The 24,745-nt window shown below is 37.7% G+C and overlaps 1 protein-coding gene across 1 annotated transcript in view; it reads left to right on the forward strand.

Annotated features, from left to right (window-relative positions):
• The first annotated feature begins 245 nt into the window (after positions 1-245).
• Positions 246-24,745, forward strand: part of asic4b (acid-sensing (proton-gated) ion channel family member 4b) — a 28,437-nt gene continuing 3,937 nt past the window's right edge. Inside the window, exons 1-6 of the mRNA XM_065240108.2 lie at positions 246-1,439; positions 23,053-23,197; positions 23,287-23,414; positions 23,655-23,808; positions 24,026-24,079; positions 24,312-24,465. Of these exons, the coding sequence (XP_065096180.1) occupies positions 855-1,439; positions 23,053-23,197; positions 23,287-23,414; positions 23,655-23,808; positions 24,026-24,079; positions 24,312-24,465 (1,220 nt within the window). The 5' untranslated portion in view covers positions 246-854. The remainder of the gene's footprint in view (positions 1,440-23,052; positions 23,198-23,286; positions 23,415-23,654; positions 23,809-24,025; positions 24,080-24,311; positions 24,466-24,745) is intronic.

Genomic DNA, 24,745 nt, shown 5'->3' on the forward strand with positions numbered 1-24,745 from the left:
ACTCCTCTCTCCTCCCCTCCACTTTCTTGTAGGGCATGTAGAGAGGGCAACATTCCCACTCCCTCATGCCTTTTTATGTCATCTCTCTCTCTCTCTCTCTCTCTCTCTCTCTCTCTCTCTCTCTCTTGCTCTCTCTCTCTCTCTCTCTCTCTCTCTTTCTCTCCCTGAGTGTGCAAAAAGAGTTCGGGCAGTAGCTACGTCAGCGAGCGAAGCTGTGGAACTCACATGTGTTTGTCTCACACACTCTCTCTCTCGCTCCCTCATCTTTCTATCACAGTCTCCAGCTCATGCCTCTACTCTCCCTGGACTCTACGACTGTGTGGCACATCCTGGTGCACTTACACGCTGGACGAAGGACCTCGTCTCCCTCCTCTCACCATCTGCACTCTGCTTCTCAAACAGCAGCAGTCCACAACACAAAACAAGGAGATAAGAAGGAGAAAGTGGAAGCAGAGCATGGAAGAACAGAAGAACATCTGAGGAGAAAGTACAGTCTGGAAGTCTGAAGGTAGGAGAAATTGTTTGGGAAGTACAAGAGAAGAGCGCCAGGAAGTAGATGGATGGATAGGGAGCAATAAGAAAAGAAGATGAAAGTTGAAATTTTATAAAGAGAAATTGTTGAAAGAATGAAACAGGCTGGGTTTAAAAAAATTAAATAAAAGGTGAAACTCAGCCATACTTTATATAAATAGGACACAGCTGGGTTGCAGACAATATCAACCACAGAGGAAGAAGGATATTAAATTCTCTATCAAGATGTACACCTCCAATGAGATAAAATAGCCGGTGAAAAGGAAAAGAGCAAACCCCTTTTGGAGATCAAGAGTCATTGGCGCGTAGCCCTGGCGATCCACATGCCTATCGAATTTGTCTGTAAAATCAAGTTTGCCAAGGGCGACGAAGCCCCAACGGAAGGCAGCAATACCAGAATGCTAGATGAAGGCCTTCGGCGGCAAAAAGGTGGCATGGCTGATCTGGCATCATTCGCTAGCTCCTCCTCCTTACACGGTCTGGCACAGGCACTGGGGAGCTCGGGCTCCGGACGCATGAGTTTGAGACAGACGCTCTGGGCGCTGGCTCTCTTGGTCTCCGTCAGCCTATTTCTATACCAAGCCACATGTAGCGCGGCGACCTATCTAGAGCGCCCCCACCTGGCAGCGCTGAAAGAAGAGGCCCGCCGTGAGCTCACCTTCCCCGCCGTCACGCTCTGCAACGTCAACCGCTTTCGCTTTTCTGCACTCACCGATGCAGACATCTACCACTTGGCTAATCTCACCGGCCTACCACCAAAAAGCCGCAAAGGACACCGGCCGAGTGAGCTCCAGTACCCGCCCCCTAACATGCTTGACATTTTTCAGCGGACGGGGCACCAGCTTGAAGATATGCTGAAGAGTTGCAACTTTAGCGGGCAGAACTGCTCATCCGAAGACTTCAGCGTGGTGAGTAGCACAGGGTGTAGTTTAGTTAGCTGTCAAGGGCAGTGGTTGGTCATTGTAAGTTATAATAAGGTTTGACACCTTTTATAAGGCTCTCTAAAAGTCTGTGTGGGAAAGGAAATGAAGCCGTATTCATATGTGCAACAAAACAATGCAGTTATCTCAGCCGTCTCTTAGACCTGCCACAATTCTCTCTCTATCAGCTACGACGTCACAGTCTGTTCCATCTGATGCTTATTTTGGTCAGAGAGATGAAAAATTTAGGGGATGGACAAGAGACATGGTTCCTGCATTAGCTCAATCATTTTTCAGTGGACAAGTCTCCAAAGAAAGTCTCCTATCTTTTGGCTTGTCATGATGATGGTGTAATTTCCCTTAGACTTGCAGTTGCTGGTGTCATTTTAGTCAGTAATGTCCTCTTATAGTCCTGTCTTAAGAGGATTTGATAAATCAAGAGCTATCTTTTCATCTCCACTTATCATTTAAATTCTAGTCTTGTGACTTTAGTCTAAGACTACTCTAACACTAAATTTTTAAGTGCTTTTTATGTTGTGATTGTATGTTGCTAGTCTCTTTTGCACACAGTTTTATGCAGTTTTGTGCATATTGTTGACAGGCTGTCCAGTCACTCATATGTGACCTGACTTGCTATAGTTAAAATCTGTATATATAAGGCAGCTAGCTCAAGTAAAAAAAAACTTCAGACTGTAAATAATGTAATACACTGTTACCCTTTTACTGTTATAGACCTTTAGTAGACCATTTGTAAGTCATTGATGTAATTGGCATCACATCAAGGACTAACCCATCACCCCTTTGTAATTACCCATTCAATGGGGTTATATTTTTTAATAATATTTTATTATTCATTGAATAGTCAAAATGAATATTATATGTAAACCAGTTTGAGTGTCACTGAATACTAATTTGCATTTTCATTTCATTTCCAATCACATCAGAGCAGATGAATGTTTTCAGGCAGCCAGAAGAGTTCAGGTGCAAAGATTGCAACATCCTGTTTGTCTGAGATAAATGGAAATGCAATTTTTGGCATGCAAGGAACACAGCAGTAATCATTTCTGTAAATATAATGATCACACAATGACCTTAGGGACAGAAGAATCAACAAACACGTAGAGGTCAATGGATCAGCACGTCATTCCCTTGTCCTTTACTTCAGTAATGATTTCGTAGCTTGATTTTCCACAATAAAGTGGCACAGATTAGCAAAACTCACGGGAGACATTAATTCTGAACTCTCCGGCACTGGATAGATGCCAGTGGATAGGTCTGTTCTGTCACTCAAGGGATTTAACTAATCACTCACACATATTTACACTGCAAACACATCTGCTCACCATAAACCGACATAACACACTCAATTTAGACTCAACATAAATCAGATTTCATACAAAAAATCTAAAAGTTGCACATACAGAAAAACTGACATGCACACAAATAAACTACAAGTACTGTAGTTAAACCTTCAATCTATCCTCTCTTTTCCCTTCAAACCGGTCTCTCCATACATATATGACTTTATGTATTTTTTTTTTAAATGAAGGAAATGGTAATAAAATTCCCTCAGCAGTGATATGTCAGCAGCAGTCTCACACTGTGGATGACTAATATGTACTCAGTGGGTGATGTAAGGCGCTTGGCTTATGTAGAGACAGTTAAATTAGCCAGTCCAAACATTAATACACGAGAAACACCAGACTGAGATGTTTCATTATGTTTCATTATTTAAGAAACTATACAGATTTCCCTGTAATGAATTTAGTTACACCTCAGGTTATGTTTACATTGCATGGTGTACGGTTCATTCATACAGGAGGGCTTCTGATTTGCTTTTAGGGAATGTGAATCATTCCTGCCATTGACGTCACAAAAGTAAAATGAGATGGGGTGCTTTTATCTTAGGCTTTTGCTCTTTGTTTTTGATTTTTTTTCACCATGTTGCTTTCCGTTGGCCATAACTCCTATCATTTTCATTGTAGATGTTACAGATGCCATATGTTGCAGTGTAATAGTTTGACTCTACAAGTTCACAAAAATAAAGCCAAACACTATAGCTTCTTAAATATTAGAAAATTAAATTGCCAATTATGCACATATAAATGTGTTGTTTTTGGATTTGACCACTCCAGCTTATTGTGATATGATCATGAGGGGTGTATACAATAAGTGTTTTTTACCAATACCATATTAAATAATGTTAGTTTGGTAACACTTTACAATAAGGTTGCTAACACTGGTAAATGCATTGGCTAAACTTAAAACTTGTTTTCAGTTTGGACAGCTCTTACATTTATTTTAGTCTAGAAATAGTCTAATCCCTGTCCGGGAAAACGCCCAATTATGTTTACAGGTTTGTAACATACAAAGTTTTTCTCAATGCGACATGAATATAAATGCTTTAAAACATATTTATTTTTAAAATATACAAAAAATGGCAAAAAATATATTGGTGAAAAATACATTTTTGTAAACATATTTAAAAATATATAGTACATATATTATTTTGCCATTTTTTGTATATTTTGAAATATATTTAAAATTATATTTGAAAATGTATATATTTTTGCAATATGAAATGTTAATGCCTTACAATTGTTCATGTTCATTAACAAATGTTGACAACTTTTGATTTTATAAATCTTTTAGTACTGTATATTGTTAGATTGTATTATATTAACTAATGTTAGCAAATACTGTACCTCTACAGAACATATACATTCAAAAGCATGCAATATTTATTATTCAAAAATGATTGCTAGCATTTCTTAATATTCAAAGGGCTTACATTTTTTATGAATGCATCATGGCACATTCAAAACAACAGACCGAAGTTTAAAAAAATTATTAGTATACAAAGTTAAGAATATGGCTTGTGAAATGTGTTTGCTATGTAAATTCATCATTAGTTTTAAATTGGAGCTCTAACAGCATAAAATGCATGAACACACAGATGGTTTACTCGCCTATTATTGCGTGTTCCCCAGTGTGTTCCCCTAACAAAATGTATAGATTGAATGCATTGTACATTGATTAAGATAAAGGTGCATGATACATAAATGTAAATGTGATAGACTATTACTTTTACATAATGATTTAAGCACGGCCATGCTTACCATGCCATGATTTTGCCACAATTAAGGCATTTAAAGCCATCTAAGGCTATCTTCAAGCTACACATTTTGTACCAGTATGTGTGGGGATTGAACCAAGGGCCTTTGTGATGCTGACACAATTCTCTACCAGCTGGGCCAAATGAACAAAAACGATTCTTAAAACAAATATTTTTCGAAATTCGGGCACAAATATTGCCAAAACTGTACATGCACAAACATATTAACCCTGCATTTTACAATTTGAACAGTCTGAAACGTTCATCTAGTGCACACTTTTATAGATTGCGTAACCATGATCCAAACTTTTATGTTATAAAACTTTAAATCATTGTTCGCGCCTACCATATACTGAAGTGTGAATGTGGTTACACGCTTGTCAATTCCTCATTATTTTCAGACTGCTAATAAGAGTTTTGTTTGCTCTTTGATGGAAGAACTGAAGCTTAAATGCCACATTTCAAATTTCTCTCCACTATAGTTAAAATTTTACTGATGTGATGCCTCTTTAATTTGACAAGCATTTTTTTTTTGTGTGTGTTTCACGCCACCCTATTTCCATTTGGAAATACACTTAACTAAGTCTTATCTCTGCACATTTAAACAGTTTATTCTCAAATGTATTCATGAATCATAACATACTTTTGTATTTGAGTTTTCAATCATTTAAAAGGAGCAACTTATGGGAACTTTTATGACAAAACATGTTTTTTACTCACTGTAATCTATACCAGTGGTTCTCAAACTGGGGGCCGGGAGATGGTGCCAGGGGGGCCCCAGTTTTATGACATTTTATAAAATACATTAATTTATCATGAATTCTGTGTAATTAAACCTAAAAAAAAAAGGTTACTACCCAACAGCACTATTTTGTGTAACTTCATATATTTTGTTTAATTTAAAATGTTACATTTTAGAACAGTTTTTTGTCTTAAATTTTCTTTGGGGGGCTGCGGAAAAAGTTTGAGAACCACTGATCTATACATTGTTTATGCACACTGAGCGCTCTATATTTCTATTGATTCACATGGATGATATGACTGGTGCTTTGACTTTTTTGTTTTTTATTGGTTCAGCCAGATCTATGATAGGATTCAGGCTTTTTGCATTACGGTGTTATTTCTGCATTACACATGATTTTACCCGTTGTTCAGAACCCTGTCTTGCTCACAATGTGACAAACATCCTAAAATATTTCAGATCTGGGATAACAGTTTTATTACTGAATTCAGTGTACAAATATCCACAATAACTTAGATCCTTTAATCTTAAAACAAAGAAATAATGCACACTTGAGATTGCTGCAGGTTATATTGAGAGGAACCATTCTCATAAAAAGATTTTATGTAGTTATCATGCAAAAGCCTCTCTCTCCATCTTCATAAAAACAGATTTAAATTTGAGAGCGAAACAGTCAATCACAACATATCCAGAAAGATGGAGCAATAAAGCATAAATCCATAAGAGGTTAAACACCAGCCTGTTTATAAAAATGCCTGCGGTATAACTTTAACAGAAACCTAATTGAGATCATATAATGGTCATTGTCATTCCATCTCATTGTGAGCGTGGTTGTGGAAATATATCATGACAATACACAAAACATCAGCATGAAAGACTACAACTCTGTGACTGGCTTTACAAAGTGTGTTTAATTTTGGATCCTCATAAGAGTGTATCAATGGTAGAACAGGGAAATGAATGAATCAGTGAATCCCATATCCTTGTGTCTTGGATTTAGGAATTATGATGATGTCCGCTGCCTGGTGTTCGCAGATCCGGATGACTTCAAAGCCAAGATCAGTATAGCAACAGGATTTAGGCATTAAAATCAGTTGTGTTGTTTGAAGTTGCTTTAGTATGAATGCGTCGTTCAGATTACTCAGCAACATGCAAATTGTGTGGCATCAAGAGGGTAAGAGAGGAGAAAGAAGATATAGAAACTAAGGAGTGTGAGAGAGATGGGGTTTATAAGCTACCACTGCTTTTAAATCACATTGCTAAACTGATTTTATATTTGATCCAACAACCCAGCATACTATAGGTTAAATTACAACCCAACAGTTTGGGGTTTTCTCTTTTTGAGTGTAGTTTTTGAATATTTCAATGCAAAAAACTTACATATTGCCTTAAATATGCCTTTAATTCAACCACTGACAATTGGCATCCCATTAACGTCTAATGACGTTTCATTTTGCGGATTGTCAGTTTTTATGAAATATTGTTTGAAACAAACACATGATGCTCTATTAATATACAAATCACCCATGAATTCAAAGCTGCTATATTCTGTGCATCATCTATAGAGCTGTATTGACTGAGTTGTCTGAATGCATAAACTAAATGGCTGAAAGCACAAATTTTCTTCTCCTCAATTTTGATTGTTTGTTTGATGAGGCGTGTGCAAGCGTTTAAACAACACAGTGGAAATCAAATGCGCTAAAGACAGGATACATCGAGCAAGATAAATATCTCACAAACAAACGCCCATTTGTTTGTTTTACAAAGCTGTCAACATGAAAGCTATCAGAGAAATACATAACCAACAAGACCAGGGCTTTAAATACTGATCATTTGCCTTACATGTGATAATAATACCATATTTGTTTATTGTGATAAGCCTGACAGCACCGGTATTTTAGGTGACTCAAAGTTAAAAAGGGGGAAAATTTGTTTTTTTTTTTACGATATTGAAACAATCCTGCCATTGCACAGTCGATTAATTACTTTTTTCTCTCTCTTTCTTTCTCTTTTTAATGCTTCTGTTTACTTTTTGCAGTGTTTCTCTGCATTTTTCCCTCTAAGAAAGCAGTGTAAATAACCCATTATATCACAGATATGACAGTTTGGGTACAGCGCAACACTGACACCCTTCGTCACCCAAATGGCCGTAACCAGCCGCAGCTGTCATAATTGCACAGAAATGACCTGTCACCGAGACGCATTATGCACGACACAAACGCAGAAGATTTTTTCCTGTCAACGGATGCTCTGATCTGTTTCCTGATATGTGCTGGAAAATGCTTTTGTTTTAAATTGATGAAAGAAATCATTTTCGAAGCAAAACTAAATTAGGCAGTTTTAATTTTTTGAGTCCTTAAAACTCACATAAAAATACATAACATTGTAATGTAATACAGACACAATTTTTGCATTACAATTGTATATATTTTACTCTTGGTCAGCAACAAGCCTGAGTGCATTAACTTGAATGATCTGTCTGCTGAAGTGGGTCTCTAAAATTTTAACAACAGTCCCCAGTGGCCTGAAACTATTGTAGATACATGGTCACCTTTGCACAAGTGGAAGACATGACAGGAGGCCTATACATAACTGTTCAACATTTGTGTTCGAGGTGTCGTCTGTGGCTCGTCATGTCAAAATTTGTGTTGGTGGCTTCATGTGAACCATTGTGCATTATGCGTCATGTCAAAATACATGCCTGCTGCAGACATGTTGAAATGGTTTATGATAAAAGAGGAGCACACATTCAAAGAATATTTGAAAGACACTTACTAACTTAACCCTTTACTCTTCTTACACATGAGATTAAAGGGGGAGTGCATAATATCTGAAAAACTCTTTGAAAAAGAGAGTCGGGCCGACTACCAAAACATACTTGCAGCCAATCAGCAGTAAGGGTCATGTCTACTATGTGTCTATCAAGAGAAGGTCCAGATTCTATTAGGGTAGAGGCATGTTTGTTTAGGTGATTTCAAATGTCAACATTGGCTTTCAGAGATCATGGACCCTGCACCTAGCAAACATAAGCATATTTTTTATCATAAACCCCTTCGAAGGCGTATTTTGACAAGATGCACATAGGTTTACATGACGCGCCGAACACATATTTTGACATGACGAGCCACACATGATAAATACATGTTTTGAAGAGCTTTGCATCGTGCGCCCTCGAAAAAGTCGTCACCGGCCACCACAGTTACTGTATATGGTTTTTGCGTTGCACGTAAAGGGCACTTATTTTTACAAAATGTAATATAAGTCTCAGGTGTGGCCAGAATGTGTCTGTAAAGGTTTAGCTCAAAATACCACAGCCCACAGATCGTTTTATAGCATGTCCAAAATGCCCCGTTCCCGCGGGAGCAAAAACTTGCTGTTTTTGTGTACAAATGCACTTACCAAAAGAGAAAGTGAGCACTTCCAATTAAAATAGATCTGATTTCTATGAATACAGTCGGAGAAAATAGTATCTCAGTATTAAAATTTTGTGAAAAGCAATCAAATCACTGAGGGCAGAGTCTATGGTAATGCAGGACTCAGTCAGTGGCCATGGGCGGGGATTTATCAGTGTGATGTCACATTAACAAGAGAATCAAAACAGCATGTTTGATGAGACTGCTTTGGTTTAATTGGGATTTAAAAGGGAGTGGGCAGATTGGGTGGTTGTGTTCACACACTGCCAACACACATTTATGTATTTTGCAATATTTTGCATATTGTAATTATGAAAGAAGGTTAGAGCTTTAAGTCCATGGGTAAAAAATTTTCATCTTCACTTTTAACATTGGGTAAAGCAACTTTTGACACAATTTTGACAGAATTTTAAACCCCTCTTTTTGATGTTTTATTTTTTTTGAAGCTCACTTTTGAGTAATTAAAGTAATTAAAGCTAAATTTGATGTATTTCTTAAAGGAGGTTAAGTAAGGAATAATGTAGAGGCAGCCGGTAGTTATCGGGAAATAAGCCCCGACAGTGTGATCAGGACCCGACGCGAAGCGGAGGGTCTTGTATCACACTGAAGGGGCTTATTTCGCGATAACTACAGGCTGCCTGTACATTATCCCGCTTATTACACGGCGACTTGCCACATAAGAAAAAAAACTGGACATGAATATGAATTTGAAACATTTTATTGGCATATTTGTTTTAAATTAACATTTTTATCCTTCCGCAAAACTTTGCACAGATGAATAAAATGATCATAATACCTTATTAAGATCCTCTGCTTCATACTTGTCTGTCTCCATTTTTTTCCTCTTTTAGCCAGTTTTTGTGAAGTTTTAATGCCCATTCTGTATTTTTTTGTGTGTTGGTTTCGTAGCTGTCATGCTTTATTTTGTCAAGTTCAGTCTAGCTCTTTGTGTCTGTTTAAATGTTTTGTTTTTTTCCGTACATGTTCAAATTAATGTCAAAATTTTCCATTTTTAATTGTGGTTGTCCAGTGTTTGTCACAAGATGGCGCCAAACAGTAATCTTTGTTGGCGTATAGGGATTTTAAACATACAAGTAGTACCGGCTATGCATTATTACTTTGGAGCGGTTATTATTTGAAAAGAACGAACCTGCAAATGTCTCAACTGACCAATCAGAATCAAGCATTCCAGAGAGCCGTGTAATAAGAGCTTTTAGCCGTGGGTTTTCTTTCTTTTGGACCTCAGTTTTGACACATATAGTAAAGCAAAATTTGATACTTGTATTTCTGAAAGTAGCTTAGTGCTTTTAATCATTGGGTTTAAAGCTCCGGAGCATAGCACATTTAGTCTTAGCATTATTTATTTCCCCAGGGTAAAGACTAAACTAAATGTTAAATGTAAAAAGATAATCTAGGATTCTTTATACCCCAGAGTCAGAATGATCCAGGGTTACCGACACTACTGAATGAATCAGAATGAATTTGTTTTTCATTGTTAATGTGAATTATCTTCATTGTTATAGGTAAGGTCAATTTGAGGTCAAAGAAGGAATATGACTTAAAAATGATATAGTAGACTCACTCTCATGTGCGAAGAAGTATAGGCTACCATTTGGTGGTACAGGAGCACATCAAGACCAATTTCCAGGCCACAAACATTCAGATTTAACATGCCGACATCATTTCTTCTTGTTAACAATGAGATGAAACTGACAGAATGCTTTGTCTAACCTTTGCATCAATCGATGGGACATTATCTTTTTAATGAATGGTACAAAAACCGACAGATGAGATGATAGCTGATCTTAGTGACTGAGAAAACATGGCTCAAAAAACCCTACAAATAAACAACAAACAGAGATGGATGTGTAATGGCAAGATGTCCCTGTGAGAGGTCATAATGAGGACAGACAGACAGAGAGAAAGTGAGAGAGAGAGAGCATCAGATCCAGATGGGTAAAAATGGAACATCAAAGTGTATTTTGTTCATCTTGCTGTGTCTGCCCAGCTTCAGATTAACAAACCTTTGAGCGTGTATGAACAGAGCGTGTCATAAATAAAACAATACAGGTGAAACAGTGTCCACAAACCTCTGATGTTATGTCATGCAGACAAAACGGTTCATGCAATAGTGTTTCAGTTTTGCAGATATAAAAATAAGATCAAGTCAAGCCCTGCAGCTTTAATCCAGCATCTGCATCTGAGTTTCAGAATGTCTTACACTGCTCAAGGCAAAATGAGAATACACTTTCAAAACATTCGGCACATGAAACACATCACAGAGATTCAAACCTGTCACATTATGTACTAGCATGCATGCACTTGCACACACACACACACACACACACACACACGCACGCACACATACACAGGTTTCCATGTTTTGTGTTGATATTCCATAGACGTAATTCATTTTATACATTTTTATACTGTACAAACTGTATATTCTATTCCCTGTATATTCTATATCTCTATAAGAGAGCAGTAAAGGAGGATAGGGATGAGGAGGGATGCCGGAAAAATTGCAGCTGGACCCGGAGGCCTGAAGGCTGCCTTATGAATGATGCCCGTAATGATGATTGAATGTTTAGGCTCCTCCCGAACCTACGTTTAGAACTTCAATAAATAATAATGGAATTTTCATTTTTTGGGTCAACGATCCCTTTAAGATACACACACACCTTAAGAAAAGCAGGGTTATTTTCTAGATCAAAAAGGGATGAACTCAACCCGTTGGGTTGTTATTGAACCTACGCTGGGTTTTTCGACCCAAAATGCTGGGTGTGTGAATCATCTTGGTTTGATATCATGACCGGCTACAGCTTTAATTAATCTCTGAGCCTGCTTTACACTGTATAAACAAGATGTGGTATGTAATGCTAAACACAGCGTGATTTGTGAGACAGGATGGCAGAGAGACAGAGAGGTTTTAACCCCAGCAGGGGATCAATCAAGTGATCATTAAGTAAAATGTTGTGCATTGATTGAACCCCAGCGTGAGGTTCAGAGAGCGATGAAACAGATTCCATATAACCTTCAGCTTTTAAACATACACACTGATGGAAGAGACAGGCCAAGCTGACTGGAGGCAATGCACAAACGCAGGTACACTCACACACACATACAAATATTACAGCTGCTGTGTGTGATGGACAGACGAGATTGATGGATGATTTACTCGGGCAGAATGAGGCTAGAAGGTTTTGCAGTTCTGGGCTGCAAAAAATTGTTTTTCCTGTTTTTGTGTTTCTAATCCATATTTCTATATATATTTGCAATCGTCTGTACCTGCTACATATTGGTTTACAGCTGCACTCTTTCATTTTCTGTACAATCGTGCTTACATTTTATACTTATGTTTTTGAATCCAAATAATATGTGTATGTGAATTTTTAAGGAGAGAGCTACACTTTCATTGTACAGATGTGCAATGACCATAAAGGCATTTAATTCTATTCTATTCTATTCTATTCTATTCTATTCTATTCTATTCTATTCTGATCTGTTGAATTTTTTCACTGTTAGTCACCATCACTTATTATCAGGTGCCTTTAAGGGCACCTATTACGCAAAATCCACTTTTTCAACAAGTTTGGACATAAATTTGAACCCCCTACAATGAAAATAATTTACCACTCTTTTATACATCCCCATTAAACCAAAACAGACTCATTACACATGCTGTTTTGATTGATTAATGTCACATCACACTGATGAAGCCCCGCCCACGGCCACTGAATGACAGTTCTGCATTACCATAGATTCTGCCCTCAACAAGTTGTATACTGTCCGCCATATCTTAAAGGATTCTATTTTCTTAAAAATAATGCAGATCATTTACTTACCACCATGTCATCCAAAATGTTGATGTCTTTCTTTGTTCAGTCGAGAAGAAATTATGTTTTTTGAGGAAAACATTCCAGGATTTTTCTCATTTTAATGGACTTTAATATATCCAAACAGTTTTAATGCAGTTTAAAATCGCAGCTTCAAGGACTCTAAACGGTCTCAAACGAGACATAAGGGTCTTATCTAGCAAATCGATTGTCATTTTTGGCAAGAAAAATAAAAAATATGCACTTTTAAACCACAACTTCTCGTCTTCCTCCGGTCCTGTGACGCGCCAGTGCGACCTCACGTAATACGTCATCACGTCAAGAGGTCACGTATGATGTATGCGAAACTACGCCACAGTCTTTACAAGTGTGAAGAAAGAGGACCGTTTCGATGTTGTTGTATGGCGAATAATACTAATTAAAGTCATTTTGTCAGTTTATTGTTTAAAATGGTCTGCAAATGTGAGTTTCATATATGTGACCAGTCACGCAAAGTAGGGACAAAAGTCGGATCCGGGCCATTTTGAGTTATTCACAGATTCTGTGCATTTCTAAGTGCATTTCTAAGCTTTCCAACGATGTGTAACACATGGAAATCTGATAAGATTTGGAGAAGTTGTGGCCATTTGAATTTAGGAACTCAATATAGAAAGTTACACTTTCCTCCTGCTGGGAGAGACAATAGGGCTCATTTACATCTCATTTAGCTAAGCCATACCCCCTGTAAAGCCGTTTTGAGATACAGATGTTCTAGCATTATATGTAGTATGTTGTGACAGAAGTCCGGATGACAACATGCAAAAATAAACAGGACTTTGTACCTTTGTGTTGATCACAAGTCGAATCCAGTCTGTTTCAGATGTGTGAATCATCCAATGACCATTTTTGTCAACAAATGCGTATAATCCGTGAAATATAGATATAGGGCCCTATTTTAACGATCTAAGCGCATTGTCTAAAGCGCACAGCGCAACGTCTAAATGGCCGTGTCCGATGCTACTTTTGCTAATTTAATAATGGGAAAAATGGTTTGCTTGGTCGAAAAGGGTTGTTCATATTTTCCTAATGAGTAATGGGTGTGTTTTGGGCATAACGTGCAATAAACCAATGAGAGTCTTATCTCTCATCCCCTTTAAAAGCCAGTTGTGCTGGCGCTGTGCTTAATCCGTATTTAGATAACGGACCTTGTAAACTGAAAAACTATGCGGAGGAAGAAGATCCCCAGTTTAAGAATAATGTTAAAAATGTGTTGTTATAGCAGGCTTTGAATTGCTGTAAATGTATTGATATCCTACATAATCAATGTAAACTCATAAAATAATTTGCAAATATGCAAGAAAAGGTTTGTACTCTAAAAATACAAACAAGAGATAAATGATTTACAAACGCGCAGAGAGCCAAAGCGTTTCACCACTAGAACAGCGCCATGGGATTTTTTAGAAAGCATGACTTAACATGTTTCTCATCTCACCATATCCACAGGTACAGAGTCATCATATACAATGAATCCGTAATATATAGCATTTAAAAATAGATGCATTTGTTTAAAGCAAAGCATTTATTTACTTACCAGGCTACAGGTGAAGCAGCTCTTTTTGTCTTCTAACGTCTCATAATTGGTCCTAATTTATGTCCAAGAGACTCAATAATAATCTTTTACATTCAATCCTTTAATCTTTCATATTTAAAATTGTTTTTGTGCTGCTGTGCATTCATTTATGTGTTAAGCAAACCCGCGTTGTCATCCCATTTATAGGCGCATATTACTGCGCTCTTTAAATAACAAAAACATATTGCGCCAGGTTTTTGTTGGTCAATGGCGTGGTCTATTTTAGTTGCCTCAAAATAGCAACGCGCCAACAATGCGCCTGAACACACCTTGTTTTCAGACCAGAACGCCCATGGGCGCAAAAGGGGGCGCAAATGCATTTGCTATTTAAACAACATGGCGCTAAACGTGAAAATTATAATTGCGCAGGGTAGAAACTAGCAAAAGACACTTGTGTCGTGCAATGCAGCGGGTGTAAGATGTACGCCCATATAGTCTATTGTTTACATCAGATTTCGCATGAACGTCTGGTAATAGAATATATAACACTGTATATGAGATTACACTTTACGTTCCGGTAAACACATGAACCCGCCGAAGTTTATATTTAAAATTAGGGAGGTAGTATAATGATAATCCAAACAGCGCCGTCGAAAACGTGACGTCCTTTAGGGATGTAACCAATCTCTCCCTCGTTCCTCCATCAGCCAATGACTTCATGGAAAATATTGATAACATGTAGACAAGAAAATAACGAATTCAACAATCTCTGTGTGACTTTTTTGTGTGTCTTTGACTTCATGCTGCGCTGCAAGAACTGACAGGCAGATGATGTCAAAGTACTATGACATCATCCAATTGCGGCGCCGCATAAAGTCGAACAAGCCAGTGAGGTGTCTCACGTACGACGCGGCTGACTGTTATATGTTGCCCTTTTTTTTCTTTTCTTTTTTTGGGCGCCCGAGCTTCGTTTACAGTCTGGGGAGATGCAAGCTGTAAGTTTGAGGAACAGGTCAGCCGCGTCACTACAGTCACGTGACTTCACGCGGTTCACACAGAAAAGCTCTCGGACTAAATCTAAAGTTAAAACATCTTAAACTGTTTTCCGAAAACGGAGGTCTTCCGAGTTTAGAACGACATAAGGGTGAGTCATTAATGACATTATTTTCATTTTTGGGTGAACTATCCTTATTAAGTAACCACGCTGTTCCCTTTGGGGGCGGGGGCAAAAACAAAAGGCGCTTATTCAGTTTGTAAATACACACAGACAATGACGCCCCCCGCTGCAGGCTAGAATCTCCGGAAAAGAAGCCGATTTCAACCGCAAAATGTAAGCTTTTAAATATACAAAAACTGCTATCTCAAACATGGCTTCTTCATGATCTCAACTAACAGATTCTGCAAAAAAAAAACGAAAATCTAAAGTTTTGAAAAAAGAAAACTTTCTCATTATCTCAAAAGTTGTGCTGCCGACTTGTGTCACTGGTTTCCGTGATGGGTCACATATGTAACACGTGAGCTTTTGACGTCATTACTCAATTATGTGAGGTCGCGCTGGCGCCTCAAAGGACCGGAGAACGGAGACGAGAAGTTGTGGTTTATTAGTTTTAATAATAATTAATTGGATATGCCTAGTTAGGTCACAGTGGGACTTAAATCAAGCAAACACATTAAAAATTACATATAACTCACACAGCATGGCCATGAACAAATCTACATTAAAAAAAATATTTTGGGGAGAATTATTTTCTCAACGTGCACTGCACTTGTGTGTATGCTCTTGTTTTGGTCTTTTCTGGTAGGCTATAGGTTCCTCTAGCTCAACTGATAAACTATGGTCATATAACAAGGTCTAGGGTTCGATTGGAATGCATAGACTTAATAACATATAAAACCTGGTATAGGATGCTTTGGATAAATGCTTACCGTGAAGCTATCTTCATTCAAACATGCAGTATTCAATAGAAAGAGTTAAATATAAATGCATAGCATGCTGTAACTGATAACAGGACTCAATAACTTCACTCCATATACTTGTGGGCAGTCATGCAGCAGGTGGGCATATCAATATCTGTGGTGGGTTTCAGACATCATGGAACAGATCTACTTTTTCATTACAGTTTTTCAACTCACTGGAGCAGAAACCCTAGGGAAGACGGTATGCTTGTGGATATGTGGATATTTTTGAGTGCGTTTCTTTATCTGTGTAAACCAGTGTAATAAAAATTGTCATTTTAATATTTGCCTATGTGTATTTGTGTAAATTTTATTTGCAGGATTAATGTATTGATGCATTGCAATGTTAATTCAGTCTGAATGGTCGTGTTGCATTTCATCCGACTTTTACGAGCAGCATCCATTTTAAAGGCGCTCTAAGGGGCTGTGTACACCAAAACTTTTACGCCCGCGGCCGGCGCATGTTTCAATTGTTTCCAATGGAAGCTCGGCGTTTTTCAAATAAGCCAGCAGCGAGCGGGTTTTTTCCGCGCTGAAAACCAGCGCTCGGCGGTTTTTCTGCGCTCGGCGCTGAGCGTCGAGAGTTGAAAGAGATTCTACTTTGGGAGAAAAGCTCCGCTCGTCAATGTCAGTTCTCACACGGCCGCCCAATCACAGTGGAGGAGGGGCGGGACATTACCACAACAACCAACCGGCTCGCAGCTGAAGTATCACAGCTATCAAAGCACTCAGCTGAAGAAAGCTGGCACTCAGCTGAAAAACAGTTGGCATTCGGCGTCCTCAAGGCGTTTTCAGCCGCGTTTAAAAGTTTTGGTGTGTCCAGCCCCTCAGCGAATCTGTGTGATCTCACTTCTTGTTGACGTTCGAAGTGTTTTCAAACAAAACGGAGCGTAGCTAACTCCTCCCCTTTCCCTCCATTCCATGCTTTCTGAATGAGTCATGAACGCGCCAAACCCCCACTCCCAAATCCTTCTTGTCGTTTTTTGGCTGGAACACTTTATGTTTCGTGGTGATAGGTTTGACCACTTTGTTTTTGTTTCAGTTTGTGAAGCCTGGGCTGTCTACAGTGACCGCGTTGTTTTACAGTGTGTTCAGATGACAGGCAGCTAGTGGATAGTGAGGAGATGTTTACTGTATGAAACAAAAAATATTGGCCTAAAACGCGTGAATTTGCATAGAGCACCTTTAATTTCCACAAACATCGAAACATATCCGATGTAAACAACTTCTTCTGCGCATGCGGGTTACTCCAGAGACATATAAGGTTCACACATTAGAGTTATGGCAGTCGCATTTAAATGATAATGTGAACAACAGCGCAAGCAAAAATCTAATTTCTGCAAAAAGTCCGAAGTGAGCATTAACTCTTTCCCGCTTAAGAGAAAACGCTTCAGTGCCAATGAGGAGAATTTCCGGCTTTCCGCAATACCGCTATTATCCACTTCCGCAACTTATACAACCCGGAAGTAACGCCTCACGTGAAAGAAAAAGAACTCTGTGTATGTTTTAAGGATCCCTCTGCAAACATCTGATCAAAAGTCCTTTGAAAAAATTGAATTATCTCAGCTTTTTGCTAAAAAATTTGTGTTTTTGAAGAAACCTACCTACACTGTATTTGAGAGGTGATAAAAGGGAACTAATGAAGGTAGGAAGAAAAAAAAATTTTTCTTTTGAAAGCAGGGGGTCTGTTCTTTAATTTGATATATTGTATGTTTATATATTTAAAAAAGAACAATTTCTGGAAAGCATTAAACTTTTGTGAAAATCATTACAAATGCTGGCACTGGCTGGCAACTTTTTTTTTAGAACGCTGGCAGGGAAAGAGTTAAGACATGCAGGGTAAACCAAGCCTTAGATATGCTTCTTTATAGCCCCCTCACTAACAGCCAATCAAAATGAAGATCATTCAGCAGGAAAGTGTGTTGCCTCTAACACAATTAAAGACTACGCAAAGGTGTGCTGTCAAAGTAAATTAATGTAAGAAGAAAGACTGTCTGTCATATTCTTTTATTTTCATTCTTATGCTCTATCCCAATTTATTTTCTCCTTCTATTTTCTTCCCTTCAACATCATAACAGTGGAAATATTTTATATTACCTCTGCACAATAAGCAGATTACCTATGAAATATGCATCTCATGTCAGGCATTTTTACTCATGAAATATGCATTTCAAAACAGGCATCATGTCATAGCCATTCTTTTGCAGCTAGGCAAGCTTAACTAATATCTATGCACCACACATCTAAAGTGAGTGTGACAGTTGTTAATACTGTATACTGTAATACTTGCTTCAGGCAAAGTACACCATGGAGTGAGGTTTACGTTAGTGTGAGGTTTAAATGTGCATATAGGTTTTTCCTCTGCTTTACATTAAACCTCAGGATAAGCTTCTTTTACTTGTCCTTTAGATAACCCCACTAAGCACACAGTATATAGAAACCAGCTGTAACTATCTGAGCAAAGAAAAAAAGATGCTTAAATCTGATATCACATACTCAACTCTCTATTTGACCACATAATCAAAATCATTTTTATTTCTGACTCAAAGAATGGTTTGAGAAACTAATATACAGTAACTATAGGTTGATGGTATGCTTTGCATACTTTAGGAGATTCTAGCTTTAATCCCCTGTCTCACAAGAGATTACTGTAGATATACATGGTTATTTGCCTAGAAAGAAGGTCATAGACAAGCAAACATGTTTGTGTTGTATGTAACACACAAGCACTCACATACAGTATGGGTAGTTGCAGAAACATACTGTACCCGTGAATCACATGCACACAAAATACTATTAGCTATAAAGCACAGAAGATTTAATAATAACTCAAAAATGTTCTACGACCACATATTTAGGGTCTGTTTACACGACAATGTTTTCAATTGTAAACGTTAAAGTTTTTACTGCGTTTCCCCGACAAGTGTTTCGGGGTCCTGAAAACACAAACTTTTGGAGGTGGGTTTCAAGTGGAAGTTTTTGATAACGATATCTTTATCAGTATAAACTCCAAAAACATGAATCTGTGATAACGATGACGTCATGCGCAAGTGTTAATTCAGTCTGTTGAGGTGCGTGAGTATAACCAAAGCAACAATGTCGGCCTATACAGATACAAGACTGTGTTTGTACTGCTTAAAATACTGAGTTTATTAAAGGAAAACACCACAGTTTTTAATATTTTACCATGTACTTACCTCAGTTTAGATAAATTAATACCTATCTTAATTCCATGCATGCACTTAATCTTTGTGCAGCGTATAATGAATGTGTTAGCATTTAGCCTAGCCCCATTCATTCCTTAGGATCCAAACAGGGATGAATTTAGAAGCCACCAAACACTTCCATGTTTTCCCTATTTAAAGACTGTTACATGAGTAGTTACACGAGTGAGTATGGTGGCACAAAATAAAACGTGGCGATTTTTTAACCTGTTAAGCCAGACAGCCGTTTTCAGGCCAAATCATGAAATTTACATGCCCACACTAAAACAGCTGTAGTTCCAAAACCCTTTGACCTACAGACACAATTTTGATATCTCTAAAAAGAAGACACTTGTGTCTTTACTTCTCAGTTATCAGAATTCAGATATGTAAAAAAAGCTAAATGTTATAGACACTGAAGTGTGGTGAAAATGTTTTATTAAAATTAAACGTGTTTTTATTTAATTAATAATGTCATATTAAATGTGCCATACCAACCCAAAAACAACATAGACTTAAGACCACATGTCTGACTAATCTATGTTTTAAATTTGAAGATGATATGATAAAAAATAAGGTTACTGTAAGCTTTGATCTTAACCATGGCACATTTCAAAAAATGGCCACTGGGCTGCTCCAAATCATCACCTGCTATAATGATGTAGAATAAAGTAGAAAAAGCTTTATAAATTAATTATTTACATGTGGTTATTACCTAGAGTATGTATCTACAAAACTTTATTAATTACATAAAAACATTGTATACACATTTGACAAAAATGTGTTTTAACTTAAATATTGAAATAAACTAGTAACCGTAAACAACACAGTACATAGTAATTATGAAGCTTTTAAAATAAAAATAAAGCTATTTACATTGTGGACACCTCATGTTTTACAAACTAAACCACTCAGCACAGCAGTTGTTGTGAAGTGATAAAAGAAGCATTCATATTAATGGCGGTGACGTATCTCTATCGCGAGTAAATTGCGTAACCATTTATTCACTGATGGGCGATAGAAAAGCACCCAGACAGCGATCTGTTACTATAATAAGCTTTTGTCCTCACAATATACATTCAGAGTACTTGCATAATGTTAGGTACATCAACAATGTCTGCAAAATAGCGAATGTGCATCAGAATGACAAAGTAGACTAAGTTACTGCAGATAACAGGTGCACGAAAATAACACACAAAACATCAATAAAACACTAAACTTATTAGCTGTATGTGAAATATTAATCATAATGTGTGTGTGTGGACTCATTTTAAACATAATACTCTGACTGACCTGATCGCGTATGCCTTTTCCATAGTAGAATCGCGCTGCGTGTGCAGTTGTTAAATAACAATATGGATTTAGGATTATTTGATGCAAAATCCCATGGAAACAACGAAGAAATATCTATATTTCTCATATGTAATACGTTTGTGGACTAAAACTGCGAATGGATGTTATATTGTGAAGGCTTAGCAATGAGATTTCAGCAGTGTGAGCTCTTCTAAAGTTATGAGGGAGGCGCAGTTTCATAATAAGAGCGTGAAGTCATTTTATGAATTAACAAATTTAAATATGACCTCGTTGCATAAAATTTATTATTAATTTTGCTAGAGCATTTATTTCGTGGAACAGCATTTAAAAATGAAATCTAAACCCTCCAACCTTTCTAATGATATATGGCATGACAAGTTTAATAACCTTCTTCATCAGTATAATGTATTGTAAACATAATAGTTTGTAAACAAAACGCGTCAGGACCACGCACGGGCCCGGTTCGCTTTAACAGGTTTTTTTCGCTTTAAACAGATAAAAAATGAGAACTATATTGTATGGCGGAAGAGCACTTAAGCCGAAGGTATACTAGGGATGTCATTTCGTCATCAGGAGGGTCCGGACAGAGCGCGTACAGTGTGCGTACAACAGCGCATGCGCGTGGAAATATTTAGACAGGACACTCCACTACAATTATACAAATGAAATGGACAGCATTTGCACACACACTAACTTTTTTCTGATTTAATTTTAACTTTTTCCAAGAACAGAAAGCTGTGGAACATGTTCCTTACCATAATGTTTGATTTCTGTTATTTGTTGTCTTGTTGTTTGTTCTAAACTGTGTTTGCAATGGTGGATTGGCTACTTTTCTTTACCTATCCTAATGTTTTAATGTACTGTAAATGTCAACAAATCAGTTCTGCACTGACGGCCTGGTAGAGTAATAATTTGAATAAGAAATCATTTGTATTGCGTATAGTGTATAGTAATATCTGCGTGTAGCCGCGGGGAGTATACTTGGAAAGCTGCTTGGATGCATGCGCGCGCGAGCGGGATGCGGAAAAAGGGTATACCCCAACCTTTCGTTTGTAGCACTTCGACCTCAGCACGCAGTAAGATCATCACTCCTGAATACTCCCCATCTCGCTTAAACTTCCGTCAATATTACTGCGCCTGAGGTCAAAGTGCTTCAAACTAAGTGCTCTTCCGCCATACAATATAGTTCTCATTTTTTATCCGCTTAAAAAAATCACCATGTTTTATTTTGTGCCCCCATACTCACTTGTGTAACTACTCACGTAACATGCTTTAAATAGGGAAAACATGGACGTGTTTGGTGGCTTCTAAGTTCATCCCTGTTTGGATCCTAAGGAATGAATGAGGCTAGGCTAAATGCTAACACATTCACAATGCGCTGTACAAAGATAACGTGCACACAGTGGAAAAAGATAGAGATGTATTAATACGTCTAATTTGAGATAAGAACACAGTAAAATATTGAAAAACTGAGGTGTTTTCCTTTAATAGTGCAAAAAGATACGATTATCATAAAAAACACTAACACCTAACCCCAACGTTAAAGGGGCAAAGACAAATCGTACAAAAATGTTTGAATTTGGTTGTATGTATTAATACAAATTATTAGGTAACTATTAAAAAATGTATGAATTGCCATAAGATATAGTGTTAGATATTTAAATAATTTTTCTATCACTTGCTTGGAAAACACGATAGCAACCGCTAAGGAACACCTTAGCAATGCCTTAACAACTGCCTAGCAACACCCTAGCAACCAATCTTAACACTGACTAGCAACTACTCGACACCTTAACAGCCACATCGAAAGGTCTTCAAACTTATAATGAACATTCAAACTTCTCTGTATTTCCAGGAAATAATTTTAACATTCAAAGTTTGACTTCATATATCATAATATATAAATATAGACGATAATAACAGCAATCCAAGTCTGAAGCACAGCCAGATATTTCACCTTTTAACTCAAGTATTTCTAGTAGGACATTATATATTTCTTAATCAGAAACTGAGAATGAAACATCACAGGAGTGAATGAACAGAAATACCAAAAGTGTAACAAGATGTCTTCCTCCCATTGTGAAAGAGATAACTTTTAAACAAGCAACCTGAACACAGTACCTTATAACCAAATCCATTTTAAGGGGCTCAGCTGACAAAAAGCTTGCGTGTGTATACCTATTATTTTCTCCTCCATTCGTGACATCTGTTCTATGAACATTCTCTGGTTATTTCATGCTTTTACTCACACACTACCATGTCAATTTTCATGGTAATTTGCGGAAATGGCCTCTAGTTTACATGAAATATCTGTGTTTTTCAGTGGGAGCTGTTGACAAAACTGCTGGTTGAGTGAGTGATGGGCATTCGTGCAGCTTTTTGGAAAATATGAAAACTATGTAATGTCTCAATTGGTCTCCTGAATAAAGAAAATGGCACAATTCTTAAACAAGTTTGTATTTGTGGTCCTCAGGTTTACACGCGGTATGGAAAGTGTTACACGTTTAATGGAAATAAGACGTCGCCCAAGCGGGTCAGACAGGGAGGCACAGGAAATGCCCTGGAGCTGATGCTGGACATTGAGCAGGATGAGTATCTGCCCATCTGGAGAGAAACCAGTGAGTAATGTATGTGTGGTTCCTTCATTTCGTTCAGCGGTTCAAACAGATCAGATTTAATATTTACTCATGTGATGGTCCATCCTCAGATGAGACGACGCTGGAAGCGGGCATTCGGGTTCAGATCCACAGTCAGGATGAACCCCCGTACATCCACCAGCTGGGCTTTGGGGTCTCTCCGGGATTCCAAACGTTTGTTTCATGTCAGGAACAGAGAGTACGTTTTAACCGATAAAAATCACAAGCTGTCACTTTAAAAAGGTCCTATCATTTATGTATAGATTTGTTACCAATATTTGAGGTACTACTATGCACCATTTGGAACTATTATGTACCTCTGAGATCTAATATGTACTCAAGGGTACTGCTCAAGTGACAGCCATTGTTTTTGACAATGTATGAGAGCTGAGACATACAAAGCAAAAAACTTTTAATCTAAATGTCTGAAATCTTTTAGCTAACGTACCTGCCACAGCCGTGGGGAAACTGCCGGGCATCATCCGAACCTGTGATCCCAGGATATGACACCTACAGTGTCAGTGCTTGCAGGCTGCACTGTGAAAGCACACAGGTGCAGAGAGAGTGTAACTGCAGGATGGTGCATATGCCAGGTGCGTGTTGTCTGTCTGAATCATTATTAAGGTGTTTATCCTTTGCTGTTCTTAACGTGTGTCATCTTTCCGCTGTATGCAATCAATAGCTTGCTTCACTTATCAATTTGGATTTCTTTGAAATGAGCATTCTCACCTCCATTATGGATAATCTATAAGCCTTTATACTGATGTCTTTGTGTCTTTTGTCAGCTTCTCACATCAAATCTCTCTGCAGGCACTGCTGATATCTGCACACCCAGGAAAATCAAGTGTGTTGACAAGGCGTTAGGTAAGATCATCCGAGACCCAATTTGTATACATAACCAGTGCAAATACCAATGCTGATTTACCAACTGTGCTTACATTATGCTCATTAATAGATATTGATTTGAAGTAAATCAAGCTTCAAAAGCAGCCTTTAATGCATTTAAAATATTGACTTGAGCACTTAAGAGCTGATCTTATCCTTCATTGCAGTACTTGTATATATGTATAAATCATCTACTGTATATTTTTCACAGCTTTACTCCAAAAAAGCACAGGTGACTCATGTCCCTGTGAGACACCGTGCAATATGACTCGCTATGGAAAAGAGCTCTCCATGGTCAAAATCCCCAGCAGGGGATCTGCTCGCTACCTTTCTCGCAAATACCAGAAATCGGAGGAATACATCAGGTTGGTATTGTGCATAAATGTTGCTTCAGTTTTGCTATTCGAACATTATTGTTTATGCTCTCGGAAGACCAAATATAAAAAACTGTGCTTTTTTGCATGAAAAACAAAAAGGGATCCAGAAAGAACCATTCTTACCTTTTTCTTTAACGTTTCCCAATTCCAAGCTCTGTTCTGTCAGTTATATAATGGGACAAGAAATTAGTAATTGTGGTCTTCCATTCATTGGCTTAAGAAAAGAAACACATGATTTTAATAGACTGCTCAAACATTACACTGAGTT

Source organism: Paramisgurnus dabryanus, chromosome 7 (genome assembly GCF_030506205.2).
Source record: "Paramisgurnus dabryanus chromosome 7, PD_genome_1.1, whole genome shotgun sequence".
Classification (NCBI taxonomy): domain Eukaryota; kingdom Metazoa; phylum Chordata; class Actinopteri; order Cypriniformes; family Cobitidae; genus Paramisgurnus; species Paramisgurnus dabryanus.